The sequence below is a fragment of the Crassostrea angulata genome, chromosome 4 (genome assembly GCF_025612915.1).
Source record: "Crassostrea angulata isolate pt1a10 chromosome 4, ASM2561291v2, whole genome shotgun sequence".
NCBI classification, from domain to species: domain Eukaryota; kingdom Metazoa; phylum Mollusca; class Bivalvia; order Ostreida; family Ostreidae; genus Magallana; species Magallana angulata.
The window spans coordinates 34,822,268-34,841,856 of NC_069114.1; the positions used below are offsets into that span (position 1 = coordinate 34,822,268).

General features: G+C 34.4%; 1 protein-coding gene across 2 annotated transcripts in view; it reads left to right on the plus strand.

Moving 5' to 3' along the window:
• The first annotated feature begins 6,382 nt into the window (after nt 1-6,382).
• Nucleotides 6,383-19,589, plus strand: part of LOC128180414 (uncharacterized) — a 68,953-nt gene continuing 55,746 nt past the window's right edge. For both annotated transcript variants that reach the window (XM_052848522.1, XM_052848523.1), the window contains exons 1-3: nt 6,383-6,496; nt 13,596-13,815; nt 17,554-17,670. In XM_052848522.1, the coding sequence (XP_052704482.1) occupies nt 6,422-6,496; nt 13,596-13,815; nt 17,554-17,670 (412 nt within the window). In that variant the 5' untranslated portion in view covers nt 6,383-6,421. The remainder of the gene's footprint in view (nt 6,497-13,595; nt 13,816-17,553; nt 17,671-19,589) is intronic.

Below are 19,589 nucleotides of genomic sequence, written 5' to 3' on the forward strand. Positions count from 1 at the left end.
AAAAATAGTACACCTGCATTTGCATATGAATTATTTTTGACATGAAGTAAAAGAGTTATTATATTTCATGAATGTAATTTAGAAAAAATAAAAAAGGGCCATGGTAAACATTAATTCACAAAGAACGTACAAATGTATAAGTACAAAATTATATGTAAGTATAAATTAAATACCAAATTACATGTATCACAAACGCAAATAACTATAATCAATCAATGAATCAATTTTCTCCAGTGGTACATGTATATATATATATTGATCCAGCCGGTGTTGTATAGCGAGACTCCCTATAAACAAGGTATTTTTTGTTGTTGACAAAAAGCCATTTAATATTGTTGAGCGCATCAAATGATTTAATGCGCGAATTCAGTGTATTAATTTAATTCAAGACATATATAATTTCTTTTTTATCCCCTCAAGATAAAGTTTTGAATTTTTTCAAATGGGGTTTTGTCAAAATCTTTTTTTTAAATCACTAAAGCCCCTTTCACAATTGGCGCACGAGCAGAAGCGACAAAATATTCGTGCGACCGAAATTTTTTAGATGTGAATCGTAAACTGTTGCCGAAATAATCGCATTTGAAAAAATATTCGTAAATAATTCGCACGATCTAAGCGAGCGTTCTGCGATGTAAACGCATTAAATCTTGCGATACATCTTGCGTCTATACGCGAACGTTGTGCAATGAAAGCGACTGTTGAAAGATAATGCGATAGGATCGCGCGAGAGACCAGGTGATCGGACATTTGAACGTGCTCTAACGCGATTGGACGAGCGATTATGCGTTCCATGGCACGAATGCTCGTGCGAGTCAGATGGGTTATACGTACCGCCCATTCCCGACGCTCTTCAGTAGATATAGTTGAAAGCGAGAGAAGAAACAGAATTAATGCAGCTGCATTTATTATTATACCTGGATTTGATTATTCTATCATACCTGATTGCAATTGGTCTTAAAAGTCACTTGACAGGTCGATTTCAGATGAATAAAAAAACCTATATGAGCATACGATGTAGACAAATATGATTAAATCAGAAATATTTAATCATTCTGATTCTCTTTATATCACAAAACCAACAATCCATGATTCGAAATTATGAAAGAAAATTAAGACAGTAACATAGGAAATCAAACAATCACAACGTTTTTGCTATTGAAAAGTCAAACAATTTTTTTTTTAGAAATCAACGTATTTTGTATAATCATATGTTGTTCGGTATAATAAAACGTTTATTGCATTTATTTCAGGGAATATGAGAATTTATCCCCCCCCCCCCCGGAAAAACAAGTTTCCCTCGGGAAATATGATTTTTTTTTGAGAAATGAAACTTCATATTTTCTTCCCCATCATGCAATAAATGTATTGTTGAATTGTGGTCTGAAACAGAGACGCTTATACAGGGTATATATACTAGTGGCAAAGCATTGTACATTGAGGCTGATAAGTCGTCCATTGATAGTAAAACGTTGCAAGATTACAGGACACATGTTGAGCAACAGTCTCATGATCGCAAAACACATGCATATACAGCGGCGATTCATCTTACGACCTTTAAAAATCGTGCGTCACTCTTGCGAGTACACAAAACGTTGTAAAATGTTCGTACTAATGTTCGTGCGTTGCACTGCGATGATTTTGATCGCATTCGGTCGCGTCTGAATAGTGTGCATGTCCACTTTGAGGAGACTTGATGCGAGCACTAAAACGAAATGCAACGAATGCGAGAGCTCGTGCAACGTATGCAAGCGCTCGTGCAACGCATGAGAGAGCTCATGCGAATCTAAAAAAATTCCGATCGCAAAGTGTTGTAAAGTGCTCATGCGCCAATTGTGAAAGGGGCTTTATCTAAATTTCCGAAGCTAGCATAAGTCAAAATCGACATGCATGATTCATAAATCTTATATTGAACCTTTCCTGAAAGACTGATTGTTTGGTAGTTTTAATTTGATTATAAAATATGCCTTCCTTTCTCTGCCTGATAAATCCTTACATGCATATTTCAATTTAAATTACTACTATTTTTAAGACAACACCCAAATAAATATAACCATCAACAAAAGCAATGACATCTTCTTTATACCTCATTGTTTTACAACTCAAATTTTTAAAGATTCTTACTAAAAAATATCATAGCATTAGTTTTTGTGTATTAAAACGATGCCCCATACAAGAGGTATAGCGCACTTAATTAACATACGATTTGACCTAAAATATAGCACTTTTGTAAACATCAGGCATTTTCAACACTATACAATATTTATTTTAAATATATTGAAAAAAACCCCGCAAATTACACAATTACCATGCTCTAGGAGTCTTAATTATCTTACACGACATCATTAAAAAAGTCAGTTGTGTCAGGGATATATAGGAAAATATAGTTAGTATGCGATATAAATTGTATATACATGTACGACTATTTGAACCACTTTAAACCAAAGAAATATCCGATTAAAATTATGTTCTACATACGGGTATTGTTACAGTAGTAAACGTTTACATAGAACTAATTTTGGTTTAACGTGGTCTATTTCAACAAGTGAATTTTCTAATACAATCATGTATACACGTATAGCTATATATATTTAAAAAAAGACATCCAATGAAAGTTTTCTATGCGTGGCGTAATGGTAACGTGGCGTAATGGTAACGCGGAGGTTATTTTGATTTTGTGGTCGCTGGATGATTATTTTTTTCACTTATAATTGTAGATTAAAGGAAAAATCTAAATAACTTGTATCTAATCGGCTGGATTAAAAAAAAATATCTTGCTCAATTCAACCTGATGATAAGCACACCAAAATCAGGTCTCTTCAATAACACTATATATGCATTTATTCAATATACAACTGTACACGTCACTTGGATTTATTGTATTTTGCTAGTAATCACGGTTCAGAATACGAACTGACATAAATTCATTTCTTGATCAAGGTGTCCCGAATTTATGACAAATCAGTTGATCAGCTGATTATTGCCTTATATACGTCCTGCCTGACGTCAGGACGTCAGGCATATCTAAGGTTTGATAGTTGCATTCTCCGAAACAGTGCAGGCAATGGAAGCAAGCAATATCAAGATTTTTCATAAAAAGATAAATCACTGCATGTTTAATACCTGTCTGAGGGACGTATATACTAACGTCCCTGAATGTGTCAACATTTACATTTACAACTGATGAAAATGTTATATAGGATGTTATAAAGCAACAGTGAGCAAAAGTAAAAGGACTGTTCACCATGCTCGTGTGTGCATGTTGTAATCCTGATTTTAAAATAGATTGTCATATTTGAAAGGTGTGAGGCAGGGATGTGCTATTCTCTTTTGAGAAGTTGACAGGCATAGCCTACATCCATGTGAATGTAGCTATATAGGCTATGCCTGTCCACTTCTCAAAAGAGAATAATACATTGCCTAAATTACGGTATATGTAAGTAATAATTGATGTTGAATTATCATCACTAACAACGAATCATCGGTTTGAATTCAAACAAATATGTATTCATCTAGCTAGAATATTTCCTGGAGGAACAAATTCGCCGAAGCGGGGCGTGACCCGATTTTCATTCATCTTGAAAAGGCTGTAACTCAAGTGTCGTACTAAATCGTACTAAATGTGCATTAAACAATTACAACTCAAGTGTGTATACATATAAAATTATGTTAATTTGATACATTTCTTCTGAAACATTCGATCCAAAGTATGATACAGGTATAGGTTGTAGTTACGAAACAAACGTCAAAAAATGCTATCTTTTATGATTCATGCGGATTATGACGGTAGCAATCATTGCAGAAAAAAATTACTTAAACAATAAAATGCTTTCTTTGGTGATTCATTCGGGATATGAAGGTAGCGACATTGCAGGAAAAATACATAACCCGCGTTAGCGGGTTATGTTAATTTTTCCTGCAATGATCGCTACCTTCATAACCCCCATGAATCACCAAAGAAAGCATTTTATTGTTTATTTGTTTATATTAACATCTTTCGTTAACTTATTAATAAATTGATTATGAAAAGTTAGTAAAATTCACTAAATTACTGTTAATGTTCATAAGTACGTTAGCTAAAAGAAACAGCCAAATCGTCTCTCGTGAGACTTTGAGTCTGGCATCATCATGATTATTTCGTGCAGTCCGTGAGTTTACTTAGGTCGCTGTAGATTCAGACCAATCGGTAAACAGGGCGTGTCAATTTCAGTCATGTCACTTTCAGCCGCTGTAGATTTCGACCAATCGATAAACGGGGCGTTTAGATTTCAGTCTGTCTGTTTCTATAGAGCTATGAATTGACTATATTTTTCCGTAAGAAGAAGAGGAAATTATACATGAAAGATGTAAATATAAAACTGTAAACGCGGGTTATGTATTTTTTCTTCAATGTCGCCACCTTCATATGATCCCGCGTGGATCCCCAAAGAAAGCATTTTATTATTTTAATTAAAGAAGTATCTATGTGAAACACTGCTGGTTCTGCATATATATCAAACACTGTGTAAGGTTCTGGGCATCCCTTTATTTAATGTTGCGATTAGAGATAGATAGCAAATAATTAAATGCCCTGAAATGATTAATGTTAGCTTACCTATAATCAGATAATAAGATGAAGTAAAGTCAAATATATACGAGCGTTGTCCCAAAATAGCGTAGACAGGACAATAATTTATAATCTGTTCACTGCAATTTTATTAGACTTCTATGTTTTCTTCAATTACTCTTTGGCAAACGATACTGAAAATTCAAATCTGTACTTTATTTATTTCTCGAGAAAATGAATAATAAGTAACAACAAGTTTTGTCAGGCGGCGCTATGTGCGACGTCGAAAATTTCCAGTTTTACGTTGTTGCTAAGCCCTCCACATCGTTTACGATAACATTTACGTTTTATTTCCGAAAAAGTCTTATATATATATATATATATTATCTTTGAACAAGAAAACCTGAGTGCACATTCAACATGTATTTCTAGGTTGTTTTTTAAAAAAATATTTTCTTAGTACAAACGATCTGTTGGCATCAAACTTGCCCTGTATTACTTGTTGTCTAACGTCCGTATTGCCGAAATGTGTCGTTCAGCATTTTGACGTCCATTGATATCGTTCGGGGTTTCTTTTTTCCACTTATTGTTATCATACTTGTTCAAATAATTTCAATGTTGTTTAACTATTCATTCACAAAACGCATTTTTAATCGATTTTGTTAATTTCGTTTACTTCCAAAGCCACTTAGGATTTCTTTCATGGTATTTACAAAATTGTATCAGTTACTGCTGCGTCGCCTTAAACGCTGACATCGTCATTTTATTACGAGTTAACTTTTCAACTTGTCACAAAACGTGCTATAAAATATTTAAAAGTTTTGTTATAGCCAAAACATTTTCGAAGTAAATAATAGAATTATTATCAAATATCAATGTATGTTTTATTTGAATTTTTTCATTCGAAAAGTACTTTTCCTCGCAATTTTCATCTCATTATGTTGATTTTACCTTTTTGTTTTTGACATTGCGCCGCATGTCGAATTTCTGATCTAACATTATTTGAATGCAAATTTCTTGAACCCTTGTGACACAAATTTCATCTTCCTTTGTCTTCGATTAACTGAATAACGCCACTTGTCTACGCTATTTTGGGACAACCCTCGTACAAGTCTCTTTGGCTTTATAAATTATAATATCAAGAATTTCTTAAAACACAAAAAACTTCTGCGTTTTGGAGGGAAATCCGCAGACCAATAAAACCCAACTATACAAACTTAAAAACCAATAGATTCCCTCAATAAAAACACACCTTTTATTTGACCATATAATTATATGGACCATTTAATTAACTTAAGTCAGGTAAACCTAGGTGTTCTACCTGGGTGACTTAATATATAGAACTATACATGTATTGCCAAAATATATTTATTTATATCCTAGCTAATCAGTATCAATACTGTAATTTGATTTATTATATTTTAATATACAATATAATAATTAATAAATCTCATACTACATGTACTAAATATCAGGGACGTATATACTAAGTATATACGTCCCTGTAAATATGTATCGAAAATCATATTGTGACAGGTACCTGCAGCTATAATTAGTAACAGGTACTTTCCGTTCATGCACAGGTGTAGGCGAAATAATCAGAAAAGGCGCTATACATATACCTCTTTATGGCAATGATCGAGGTACATGTACATGTATAGGACGTCGAAAAATGATAAGACAGTGCCATTGCCGAAGATCTAAGTAATCTAAAATTTAAAAAGAACATTAGTGTACGAGTGAAGAATTTAAAAAATACTATAGGCATATAATCAAAAGAGTTTGAAAGTTACGCATTTGCATTGCACGTGCACGTGAGGATTATTTTCAGGAAGTTGCTATTTTTAGTTTCGATATTTTTTTTCTCTGTCGTCAGTCATGGTGGTCGCTGCGGTTAAGAATATCTTACTCCATTTGTGCCTGATATCGAATTTCATATTAATTGGAAATAAGGTCGGTATAGTTTACAAATATGACTTATTCTATATCTAGAAGGGTGTCATTAATAATAATATAACACTTGACATGATGGTGATGTAAGGATACACATTGAAAACTTTACAAAAGTTGTGTCCGTTGGCTGCCATCTTTGGGGAAAAACATATATATTTCCCACAGTAGTCTTTGTAGTTTAGAGGTTTGTAACTTTGTAATTTTACTTTAAAATATGTTTGTGTATTTGGATTAATTGCCCCATTGGGCAACCCACACATGAAAAGGAATAAATGAAACTCAAAGAGGTTCCATCACAGGACATCCAAATATTTGGTTGCATGCGTAAAGATTAAGGTGAAGGTTGGTGATCCCACAAAGGGAAACAACTTTTGCAAAGTGTGGATTGGACTTTTAAGTTGGAACACTTATACACCAAAATTTTATTCTATGGATCATTAGAGTATCATCTCTGAAAGATGTCGATTTCCTTGTCCGAAGTAGGATAATATATACTCTTATAGGCCAAAAAAAATTAATCATTAGTTTCTCGGGCCAAAATTTTGAAATTTTGATGAGGCAGGCAGGTTTTTTTTTTTTTTTTTTTTTTTTTTTTTTTTTTTAGCCAAAATTTACAATGACGGTAACCCATATTATATGATTTGTTTGTGTACTCATCAGCAGATATTCATCAAGCTCATACATTGGCAAAGTTTAAACATTTGTTTTAATTTGTTCTTTTTAGTTTAAACTGTTCTGTTTCCTTTTATAAGGTTGAGTTTTTGCATATGAACAAACAAGACAAATGGTTTATGCCCCTGCTTCATTTTGCGGCCCATCTTTCCCCTCCACAGTAATAAAAGAAGTCTAAACTGAAATAGGGGACTTCTTATGGCATTTTACTAGTTGAATTTGCCATATAAAAATTTATCAAATAAAGCATTCATTTGGGGGTTTTCTTATCAATCTTCAGTGCCTTGAGGACAGAAATCAAGGAAAAGTAAATAAGTCATCATAAAATTCTCAAACAATACAAGTGTCCTTTATTCCTGTTTCTGTGCAATATCACAGAGGCTTCAATTTCTGAAGATAACAAAGAAATTTCAGTGGCTGTGTTAACAGGGACCAATTAAGAGCAAACTTAGTTTAAGAAGACTTCACTTCTGAAGTTCTCCCTCACAGAAAAATAGGGAGAAATTTGAGAAATCAGGTAGACTTCAATTCTTTGACAATGGAATAATACTAATGATAATACATTTGTACACAGATTCAACCTTAATTTGAATTTGATTAGAAGCAAGTCAATTAAAAATAAAACAACTCCTAAAAAATTTAAAATCTTATTCAATTTTTTAAATTTAATTTATTATGTGTATTCATACATTTTGTAGCTGAAATGTAATTGTGTTGGCTAAATGACAAATAAAATCAGTCTATGTGTTTAAGTGTATTTTGGAGGTATTAGTCCAACCCTTTGACCCAATTACAACCGTCATATAGTTGGTTGTACAGAATTTTTTAGTTAAAGATAAATGTAGACAAACGGTTTCATGACTATTTTAGCAATAACTTGGCAGAGTTATTAATTAATTACAAGTTACCAACTAATTGTAATATCAGTACCTAAAGTTATAAACATCGGTTGTAATTTTCAGTGCACAGTATGTGGTTGCATCAACCGTATTTATAACCTCTGAAGATAAGACATTCGCTAGTTATTAATCACAACAGGGGTTAACTTAGGCTATGAAAATGTCTTTTGAATTAGATGATTATCATTTTATTGCATTTGGAGTTAACTTTCACGACCGTGAACTCAGAATACAGGGCAACTTCAACCTCTCTTTCTGAGGAAATTCTGGCGAAATTACCGACCACAAAGCGAGTAATTATATTTACATAAAGTTTAATTTAGCCCAGGTAGCCCCCTAGGTTGGTCACTGGGTAGATGTTTCAGATAAAATAACGTTTTTTACTGACAGAGACAAGCATTTGTTCTGAGCGTTTGTTTACATAGATTCTATAATAGAGAAAACCGATAATGATAAGATTTAAAAAATCCGGAAAAATAACGATAAAAAAGTTTGATGCGGCGATGATTTTACTGATGCGGCGGTGCCTGAGAAACAAATCATTAATTTTTTTTGGCCATACTCTGTCTCGAGTTTTTGCTTCCACCACTTTTTGCTCATCTTCGCTAGCCAAGGGTTTTTGGTCCACTTTGCTCCCCATAAACCCTTAGCGCATTTCATTACGAAAACTCGGTGACAATTAAGCTCCGTTTTATGATTGGCTGCAGCTGCGAGTAGGTGCAGCATGATCCAAACGCAGTGCTGGTAAATATAAACTTTAAAAGAAAACACAAGTGTGATCTTTGGTAAAACATTTCGTGTTTTTTACAAGTTGGGACAAAAGTTCCGAGTATAGTGCCTCCCCAATGATGGTCTAACCAGGTCTCTTTAAAAACTTATATAGTTTACTGGAATATTTGAACATAATGTTAGTTCTACAAACTTGTGTCAAGGCTCGTGTGATAGCATGGGAAGTAAACATGGCGAATTGAGAAGTTGCCTATCCCGTTAGTATATACGTCCCTGCTAATTATTATTACTTTTAAGGGTTCAATGAGCTGTATTTTATTTAATTTCTTTGGTCCGCAATATTCACGACAACGATACCTGGTTTTATGGCATTGAAGTTTTCATACAAATTGGCGACTTTTTCACTCCCGGTACAGGTCCTTACAAAACGCTATGAATAAAACACTCCGTGCTTTCCCTAGGCTATAATGTAAATATGCAAGGGGCTCAAGTTGCTCGCCAGATAGCGCCACCACATCACAGAGTTTTCGTAATGAAATCCGCCAAAGGTTTATGGGGAACAAAGTGGACCGAAAACCCTTGGCTAGCGAAGATGCTTTTTGCTTGACATTTTGATAATCATAAATACATTTGTGCTCAAACTACAACTTCATCCACTAATATGAAAGATGTCCAGATTATCTGTTTTGAAACGCCCCCTCTACCACTTCAGGTTGTAATACACATCCCAAAATAGAAAGTCTACAGGGATTTTGCATTGTATCAGCCATTATTAAGCCCGGATGATAACGTTGAAAAATTGCGCGAGGTATCTCGATTACTTCCGAATGGAGAAAAGATGTAAACAATTCCCATTATAAATCTCCGTACGAAATTTGTTTTCATTTCTGTGTACTTTTATGAGTGAAAAATGATAGTTGTTTAATGAAGATAACTTGGATAATGAAGATAACTTGGATATAATTTCCCTTTTATCGATTTCAACTGTATTTCTTTCACTGGTATGTGTATTTTTACTAAAAATCATCAAAAAGTGATGGAAGCAATAATATGGGACAGACTATAATTATTTATTTTTTTCTGTTATTTTTATAAAAAAGTAGAAAATCTGTTTTGGTTGCAAGTAACACACTCAGATCAGTTTAAAACTTGCCATGTTTGCGTGAATAAATGCATGATGTTAATTGAGGAATCATTCTTTGGGTATTATGAGCCATTGAGGTGATAATTTTGGTCGGGGCTTGATCAAGTCCCAAAAGGGTTTTATGATAGACTTGATCACGCCTGACCGAAATTGTCACCTTATAATATTCAAAGAATGATTCCTTATTACTTATATTTATATAATTTTCAAAAATTGTTCGATAAAATATTTAAATATAAATAAGCAATCCCCGCTTGCGCCCCTGGATTATTTGAATTTATTGGACTGTATGGTACAAAATTGATACGTAGTGTTATCACGGGCAAAGACACTGATAAATATAAATATTATTTAATAAATCTTATCCATTAATGTCGTTTTATTTTTTTTGATTAAAAAATTATTTATGAGAATAAAAAAATATCTTTTGTTCATATTCTTTAAAACCCTATGGAGAAAATATCTTTTTAAAATGAAAAATTATTGTTGATTTTTATTTTTTTTTCAATTTAGATTGGGATCAGTTTGTTTAAATCAGGATCGATCAGATTTTTAAAAAAGTAGCAATATTTCTAAAAATTTGCCAGTTTTATTCAATATCTTTTAAAAAATTATTTTATTTTATTTCTTCTCTATATGACACACCTCCTTGAAAGATTTTCTCCATAGGTTAATTTTCCCCTTTGTTCCTTTATACAACAAAAAATCATATTAAAAATTCCACCATTTCAACTCAAGTATATGGCATACCTATATAATGGCACTAGTCCACCAACATATCCAAACTACAGCAAAATTAATGGAGAGGGGACTGAGATATGGCCCTTTCACTTCAGAAACTATGTGTAAAGTTAAACTGACCTCTTTAAACACCTCCTATTGCAGTCCTTTAAAGATAAAAGATAAATTTTCTGCCTTTTTTCCAGCTTGTATTTTTTTTTCAAACTTGATTTTTTCCAATCATGCTCTATAAAGAACCGAATTTGCCCATTTAGCATCCCTGGGATATTTTTGAAAATTTATACATTTTTAGAATGGAACTACTTGTGTGGTCAGTGAGCAGAAGATAAAAATAGTGGTATGTGATCTAGCTAATAGTATTCTACCTTAATATATTTCAAACCCAACTCTTATCGGTGTATTATGTCAAAACAGTGTATCGAATATATCACTTAACAGGCGTACTGGTACATTTCTATATATTTACATCTACCGAGTATGATTCCCTCTGTTTCTTATGGAAACTCAATGTAAATTCATATAGCCCGCCTTCCAGGGAAAGACTCACTATGTAGCCAGCCTTCCAGGGGAAGACTCACTATATAGCACCACCATTCCAGGGGAAGACTCACTATATAGCACCACCATTCCAGGGGAAGACTCACTATATAGCACCGCCATTCCAGGGGAAGACTCACTATATAGCACCGCCATTCCAGGGAAAGATTCACTATATAGCACCGCCATTCCAGGGAAAGATTCACTATATAGCACCACCATTCCAGGGGAAGACTCACTATATAGCACCACCATTCCAGGGGAAGACTCACTATATAGCCAGCCTTCCAGGGGAAGACTCACTATATAGCACCACCATTCCAGGGGAAGACTCACTATATAGCACCGCCATTCCAGGGAAAGATTCACTATATAGCACCACCATTCCAGGGGAAGACTCACTATATAGCACCACCATTCCAGGGGAAGACTCACTATATAGCACCACCATTCCAGGGGAAGACTCACTATATAGCAAGCCTTCCAGGGGAAGACTCGCTATATAGCAAGCCTTCCAGGGGAAGACTCACTATATAGCACCACCATTCCAGGGGAAGACTCGCTATATACATGTAGCAAGCCTTCCAGGGGAAGACTCACTATATAGCAAGCCTTTCAAAGGGGTGATCAGATGTTTTGAAATACTGGCAGTTGGATCTGATTTCACTCACTGTATAGGGAAAGTACAGCTAGTTGAATGTGTATTCAACCAATTGTACTTAATGTTTTACTTAACGGCAAGCTTACTGCCTACATGGCATTTTATAATCATCAATGTTGCCCAGCCCAGTCAATATTTGCTATAATATAACTGGACAAATAGACGGACACTGTTTTATACAAGAATAGAATTCCTAGGTCCCCCGCCTACAAGCAGTATACTAGTATACTTTATATTGGAATACATGTATTTTCAAACATTCAGGGCTGTTCCAGAATTAAATGTGTGGGGAGGTTGGGAGGAACATTTTTTTACCCCCACCACCCATTTTTTTTCTATTTTTCTATTTTTCCTGTCGCAAATATATCCAAAATACTATAATCTAAAAGAACTTGACCAAAGACGTATTAGTGGTATAAACATTTTGTATAAAGGACTATATATGGTTTGAGCCTAAAATGGCCCCCTAAAATGAACATTGTCATTGTCATTCGTTTTATTTGTACAAATATACATTTGAAGTTTTTTCATAATTTTCATTTTGATTTTAGTACCCGCAATTTAAAAATATGACATCATAAAGTTTACCTTTTCCCGCCATTTTCTCATTTTTAGCATAAAACGGCTTTTTTAAAGGTAGTTTTTCTTTAAGGAAACATTGAGCGACTGCTTGAACAAACAAAATATTTTCACCAAAGATGTATCTATCCAATACTTATAAGTGACAAAAAGTTCGTTCTTGTTCAAAGAGTCGCTCTATATTTCCCATTCGAAAAAAGATAAGAAAAATGTTTATTTTTGATTGATTTTGATTAAATTATAAAAATAGCGTCACTTCTGACGTCATATACTGTCAGTGAGTGCATATAAATCAAATAAATAGGTGAAAAACATATTTCATGTCAACTCTTTTATAAAATAACACAACAAATTAATGTACCTGAATCATTTTAAAAATAGCGAATTTTGGGGGCCAAATTTGACTAATATCATATATAGTTCTTTAATGAAAATCCTTCAAAATTTGTAGACATGCGATGAGAGCGCCTACAAGGTCACAAAGTCCCATAACTCCAACAAAAAGTATCGACCAATGCTACTTTTCGAACTTGACCAAGGTAATAGTGGTATAAACATTTGGTAAAAATTTAATGAAAATCCGTCAAAATTTGTAGGTATGAGAGCGCTTACAAGGTCAATTTTTTGATAAAACGGAGTCATTATTGTGGTCAAAGTCCCATAACTCCAACAAAAAGTATCGACCAATGCTAATTTTTGAACTTGACCAAAGTATTAGTTGTATAGACATTTGGTATAAATTTAATGAAAATCCGTCAAAATTTGTAGGCATGAGAGCGCTTACAAGGTCAATTTTTTGATAAAACGGAGTCATTATTGTGATCAAAGTCCCATAACTCCAACAAAAAGTATCGACCAATGCTGATTTTCGAACTTGACCAAAGTATTAGTGGTATAAACATTTGGTATAAATATAATGAAAATCCATCAAAATTTGTAGGCATGAGAGCGCTTACAAAAAAGTGTGACGGACGGACACACGGACGCATGGACGGACGCCCGGCATTTCTATGTCCCTGCTCTGCGTTGCGGCGAGGGACAAAAATGTCTTTTAACATGTTTAATGATCCTCTATATATATACACTCATGTAAGCTATCATATCACCAGTTTAAAAAATTTATTCCTCCTTTTTCAGGGACTTGCACATGCCCAAAATTGTTTAAAGTCAGCAGAGACGGTGCAGGTTGTTAAAAATTGTCCAGAAAACCAAAGAGAATGGGAAGAGGCAGCACAAAGAAAGAATTGCTTAGTGATACAGAAGTACGACAGCTGTTCCAAAGTGGTGTACCATTGTTTGGTGAATGAATTTAGAAATGAAACTATTGAGGTTTGCACAAATCCTAAATATTTACAAGGTAAGTACAGTTTCGTCATAAAATACAATTACATGTACACTCAACAAAATCTCTAAGTGTTCACCTTGATAGTAAACCTAAAAATGAAAAAATACTGGCCTAAACAGAATAATTTAAAAGTTATGAAATAAAATAATGTGAAATTATAATATTTCATAACTTAATATATGTCTTCTCACCAATAGCACATTTTATATATAACAAGATTGATATAGTTTACCAACGTTTTATTGAAACATTCCATATTGGACACTGGGGACTACTAACTGTTTATAGCGAAGATTAACAAATGTAAGTCAATGACAAATACTGTCCGAAAGGAAAAAACACACCCTGTAATCGGGTAACATAACTTCCAACAAAATACATGGATTCTTAGATGACAAAATTAACCCTCTAAAGAGAGTTAAAATTAGGTACAAATTATATCCTTGGAAAAACATAGGGAATATTGGTAAAATTCAAAAATTTAAACAAGAATTTTGAATTTGAACCAAGAATGCCATACGTCGAACTTGGGGGCTATAATTGTTGACAGTTTTTGTTTAACTTCCAACTCTTGTATTTGGCATTCTTGGTTCAATATCAATGTATGGCAGCCCTAATATTATTTTGAACCAAGGGTTCAATATTTTACAGCAAAATATCAAACACAGGTTCATATATGATATAGCATATTATTAGCTCACCTGAGCCAAAGGCTCAAGTGAGCTTTTCTGATCACAATTTGTCCGTTGTCTGTCGTTGTCGTTGTCGTAGTCGTAGTCGTCGTTGTTGTCGTCGTCGTTGTAAACTTTTCACATTTTCATCTTCTTCTCAAGAACCACTGGGCAGATTTCAACCAAATTTGGCACAAAGCACCACTAGGTGAAGGGGATTCAAGTTTGTTCAAATGAAGGGCCACGCCCTCTTTAAAGGGGAGATAATTGAGAATTATTGAAAATTTGTTGGTATTTTTCAAAAATCTTCTTCTCAAAAACTAATCGGCCTTAAAAGCTTAAACTTGTGTGGAGGCATCCTCAGGTAGTGTAGATTCAAGTTTGTTCAAATCATGGTCCCCGGGGGTAGGAAGGGGCCACAAGAGGGGGATCAAGTTTAACATGGGAATATATAGAGAAAATCTTTAAAAATCTTCTTTTCAAAAACTAATAGACCAGAAGAGCTAAAATTAAAATGGTAGCATCCTCAGATAGTGTAGATTCAAGTTTGTTCAAATCATGGTCCCCAGGGGTAGGGTGGGGCCACAATTGGGGGATCAAGTTTTACATAGGAATATATAGAGAAAATCTTTAAAAATCTTCTTCTCAAAAACTATTAGGCCAGAAAAGCTCAAATTAAAATGGAAGCATCCTCAGATAGTGTAGATTCAAGCTTGTTCAAATCAAAGTCCCTGGGGGTAGGGTGGGGACACAATTAGGGGATCAAGTTTTACATAGGAATATATAGAGAAAATCTTTAAAAATCTTCTTTTAAAAAACTATTAGGCCAGGAAAGCTCAAATTAAAATGGAAGCATCCTCAGATAGTGTAGATTCAAGTTTGTTCAAATCATAGTCTCTATGGGTAGGGTGGGGCCACAATTGGGGGATCAAGTTTTACATAGGAATATATAGAGAAAATCTTTAAAAATCATCTTTTGAAAAAACTATTAGGCCAGAAAAGCTCAAATTAAAATGGAAGCATCCTCAGATAGTGTAGATTCAAGTTTGTTCAAATCATAGTCTCTATGGGTAGGGCGGGGCCACAATTGGGGGATCAAGTTTTACATAGGAATATATAGAGAAAATCTTTAAAAATCTTCTTCTCAAAAGCTATTAGGCCAGGAAAGCTCAAATTAAAATGGAAGCATCCTCTGATAGTGTAGATTCAAGTTTGTTCAAATCATAGTCCCTGGGGTAGGGTGGGGCCACAATTAGGGGATCAAGTTTTACATAGGAATATATAGAGAAAATCTTTAAAAATCTTCTTTTAAAAAACTATTAGGCCAGGAAAGCTCAAATTTGAGTGGAAGCATCCTCAGATAGTGTAGATTCAAGTTTGTTCAAATCATAGTCCCCGAAGGTAGGGTGGGGCCACAATTGGGGGATCAAGTTTTACATAGGAATATATAGAGAAAATCTTTAAAAATCTTCTTTTAAAAAACTATTAGGCCAGGAAAGCTCAAATTAAAATGGAAGCATCCTCAGATAGTGTAGATTCAAGTTTGTTCAAATCATAGTCCCTGGGGGTAGGTTGGGGCCACACTTGGGGGATCAAGTTTAACATAGGAATATATAGAGAAAATCTTTAAAAATCTTCTTTTCAAAAACTTTTAGGCCAGAAAAGCTAAAATTAAAATGGCAGCATCCTCAGATAGTGTAGATTCAAGTTTGTTCAAATCATAGTCTCTATGGGTAGGGTGGGGCCACAATTGGGGGATAAATTTTATACAGGAATATATAGAGAAAATCTTTAAAAAAATTCTTTTAAAAAACTATTAGGTCAGGAAAGCTCAAATTTGAGTGGAAGCATCCTCAGATAGTGTAGATTTAAGTTTGTTCAAATCATGGTCCCTGGGGGTAGGGCGGGACCACAATGGGGGATGAATTTTTATAAATAGAGAAAATCTTTAAAAATCTTCTTCTCAAAACTATTAGGCCAGGAAAGCCCAAATTTGAGTGGAAGCATCCCCAGATCATATAGATTTAAGTTTGTTTAAATAATAGTCCAGGGGTAGGGTGAGGCCACAATGGGGGATGAATTTTTACATAGGAATATATTGAGAAAATCTTTAAAAATCTTCTTTTTAAAGACTATTTGGCCAGAAAAGCTTAAAGTTGCGTACAGGCATCCTTGGGTAGTGTAAATTCAAGTTTTTAAAATCACAGTCCCTAGTGGTAGGGCGGGGCCATGATGGCGGTTTGAATTTTTACATAGGAATATATAGAGAAAATCTTAAAAAATATTCTGGGAAAGTTTTCAGTACAAAACTCAGTACTATGTGTGAAAGCACAGGTTATGCAGATTTAAGTTTGATGAAACCATGATTCCCTAGAGAAAAGTGGGGCCACGAAATGGGGGGTAGGGGTATATAGGATAGAGAAAAATCTTCTTACAGGTACAACAACAAAAGGGGCTTGGTATTTACCAAAAAAAAGAGGTGGATAAAAATTTGCAGATTTTCAATTTTTTTTAGCAAGATCTACTGTACTTAGTTGTCAAGATATTTTGATACTGTAATGCTAATTTGATCAGAATTAAGGCAATTGTTGCTCAGGTGAGCGATGTGGCCCCTGGGCCTCTTGTTTTGAACCCGGGCTCAATATCTTGCAGTATCAAAATACTATATGACATCGGTCTGAAAAAATTCAGATGGATGGCATGCTACAGTTCCTGACATGTTATAAAGTTGCAACTTACAGGGGCTGCACACAAAAACTTAAGCCATAAATAGCAACTTTTTCACATGTACCTAACTGTAGCTCCCAGATCATTTTTTTTAGACCAGGAGCTACACAGACAGCTAAATCTTCATTGTTATTTCCATATCATTAAGAATATATGAATATTAACTACCAGCCAAAATTTTGGTTGCCACGATTTGATTGGCTTATTGAAAGGTTGCTCTGAGTTAACCCTGTAGATGTTGTAAGATTATGTACATTGTATCATTGCAGAGCAAATTTAGAAGTCTTGATTAAAATTATCTACCATCATAATTTATATCATTATGCCCCATGTGTTTTTTTTAATTTTTTAGGTTATTGCCCACATTACTATTTGAATGAAGCTAGAAATGACTATACCAAGGACTGTAAGGAATACTCATATCCTTGTAACTGTTCCAAAAGATATCTCTCATCAGAGGCATATAAATGTAAGGATTCATGATTGTTTTGTGAATATAGGTAACACCTTTTTTTACTCACCTGAGCCATAGGCTCAATTGAGCTTTTCTGATCAAAATTTGTCTGTTATCTGTCGACGTTGTTGTCCTTGTCATCATTGTAATCTATTCAGTTTTATATTCTTTCCCAGAACCATTGGGCCATTTTTAACCAAACTTGGCGCAAAGCATCCCTGGGGAAAGGGCTCTCAAGTTTGTTATAATGAAGGGCAAGTTACCTTCGAAGGGGATGTAATTAGGAATAATGTAAATAGGGCTAAATGAATTTATTATCTTCTCTCGAACCACTCTGCCAATTTGAACTAAACTTGGCACAAAGCATCCTTCGGGGAAGAGCTTTCAAATTTGTTCAAATAAAGGGCCAGTTCCCTCTTCAAAGGGGATTCTTCTGAAGCAAATGGCTAGTAGATGCGGGAGGAAAATGAGGAAACAAGGCTTAAGATTTTTGTAAATTAGGTTTGTTATGATGAAGTTAAAGTGTTATTATCTATTTCAAATATATGCATTAATAAGTTAGAAATTTTAAAAACATATTTTTTAGCTCACCGAGAAAAAGTTAGGGGTAGCTTATGCTATACCTTTGGTGTCTGTGTCCTGACCTGGTTAAAGTTTTTGGAGCAGGTTCTGTATCTAAGTTATTACTGGTCCTATCTTCACCAAACTTGCATAGATGATGCATCTAGGCCTACTTATGGGCCATGAATTTCAGATGCTGGAGGAGGTTAAGGTGTTTGGAGCAGGATAAATATTTGGGGAAGGTGCTCTTTGATAGCAATATCAAAGTTACTACTGGTCCTATCTTCACCAGGAAAGTCCTCTCTTATATGGCAAGTTGCCATGCAGTACTGAGCAAGGTCATAATATGATGCATTGAATAAAGATCAGAACTTTGTTAGGGTTCCACTCTGCAGGCGCCTATAGTGATCAGTCTGTCCATCTGCCCGTCCATTCATCATTCTATCTGTCCATCTGTCTATTTCTGGCTCGAACTTCACTCACAGAGTGCCTATGGTCAAAGGGTGTGCAGTGACCTTAAATGAAGTTTGAAGGTCAAGGGTCAAGGTCATATTGGATTTTGCAAAATTTCTTTTTTTCCAGAGTATATATACTCTCCACATCGCCCTATTTTGTTCATACTTCACTTAAACAGAGCTTTTGAGTAAAGTGTGTGCAGTGACTTTGAACCAAGTTTCAAATGTGAAGGTCAAAGCAGAACTATATAAAAAAAATCCTTGTCTGTAGCATATCTTTTCTCTCTTTGTTCCAATCTGGCTCATACGTCACTCACAGAGTGTATATGATCAAAGGTGTGCAGTGACCTTGAGTGATATTTGTAGGTCAAGTGTTAAGGTCATATTGGATCATGCAATATTCTCATTTTTAGAGCATATGTATATATACTCTCTCCTTGGCCCTTTTTGGTGCCTACTTCACATTAACAGAGCTTTTGGGTTGATGGTTTGAAGTGACTTTTTAATTTGAACCAAGTCAATGTGAAGGTCATAGCAGATCTCTTTATAATCAGTATTAGACAATAGATTGTTTCCCAATTGCTTAATGCTCAGGTTGAACCAAAATGCTTGTTTGTAATGGGTAATAAGATGGAATGAAAAGTTTTATGTCAGATGGAAAATTAAGCTGGGCCCTTTGAGATGGTTACCATCTCAATGTTGTCTAGTTCATTATTGTTTCTATTTTGTTTTTAAAACATCCAGATCTGTACATTCAACCGAAGAAAAAAATGTTGTTAAAGCACATGTGTAAATTTAGGACCAAAATAAATGGCTTATTCATAGCTTCTGGTAAGACTAATTTTAAAACCTCTCGGGCAACTCGGAAAATTCTGATCCTTATCCATCGAAGTTTTTCCTCTGTCCCATGGACTTGAG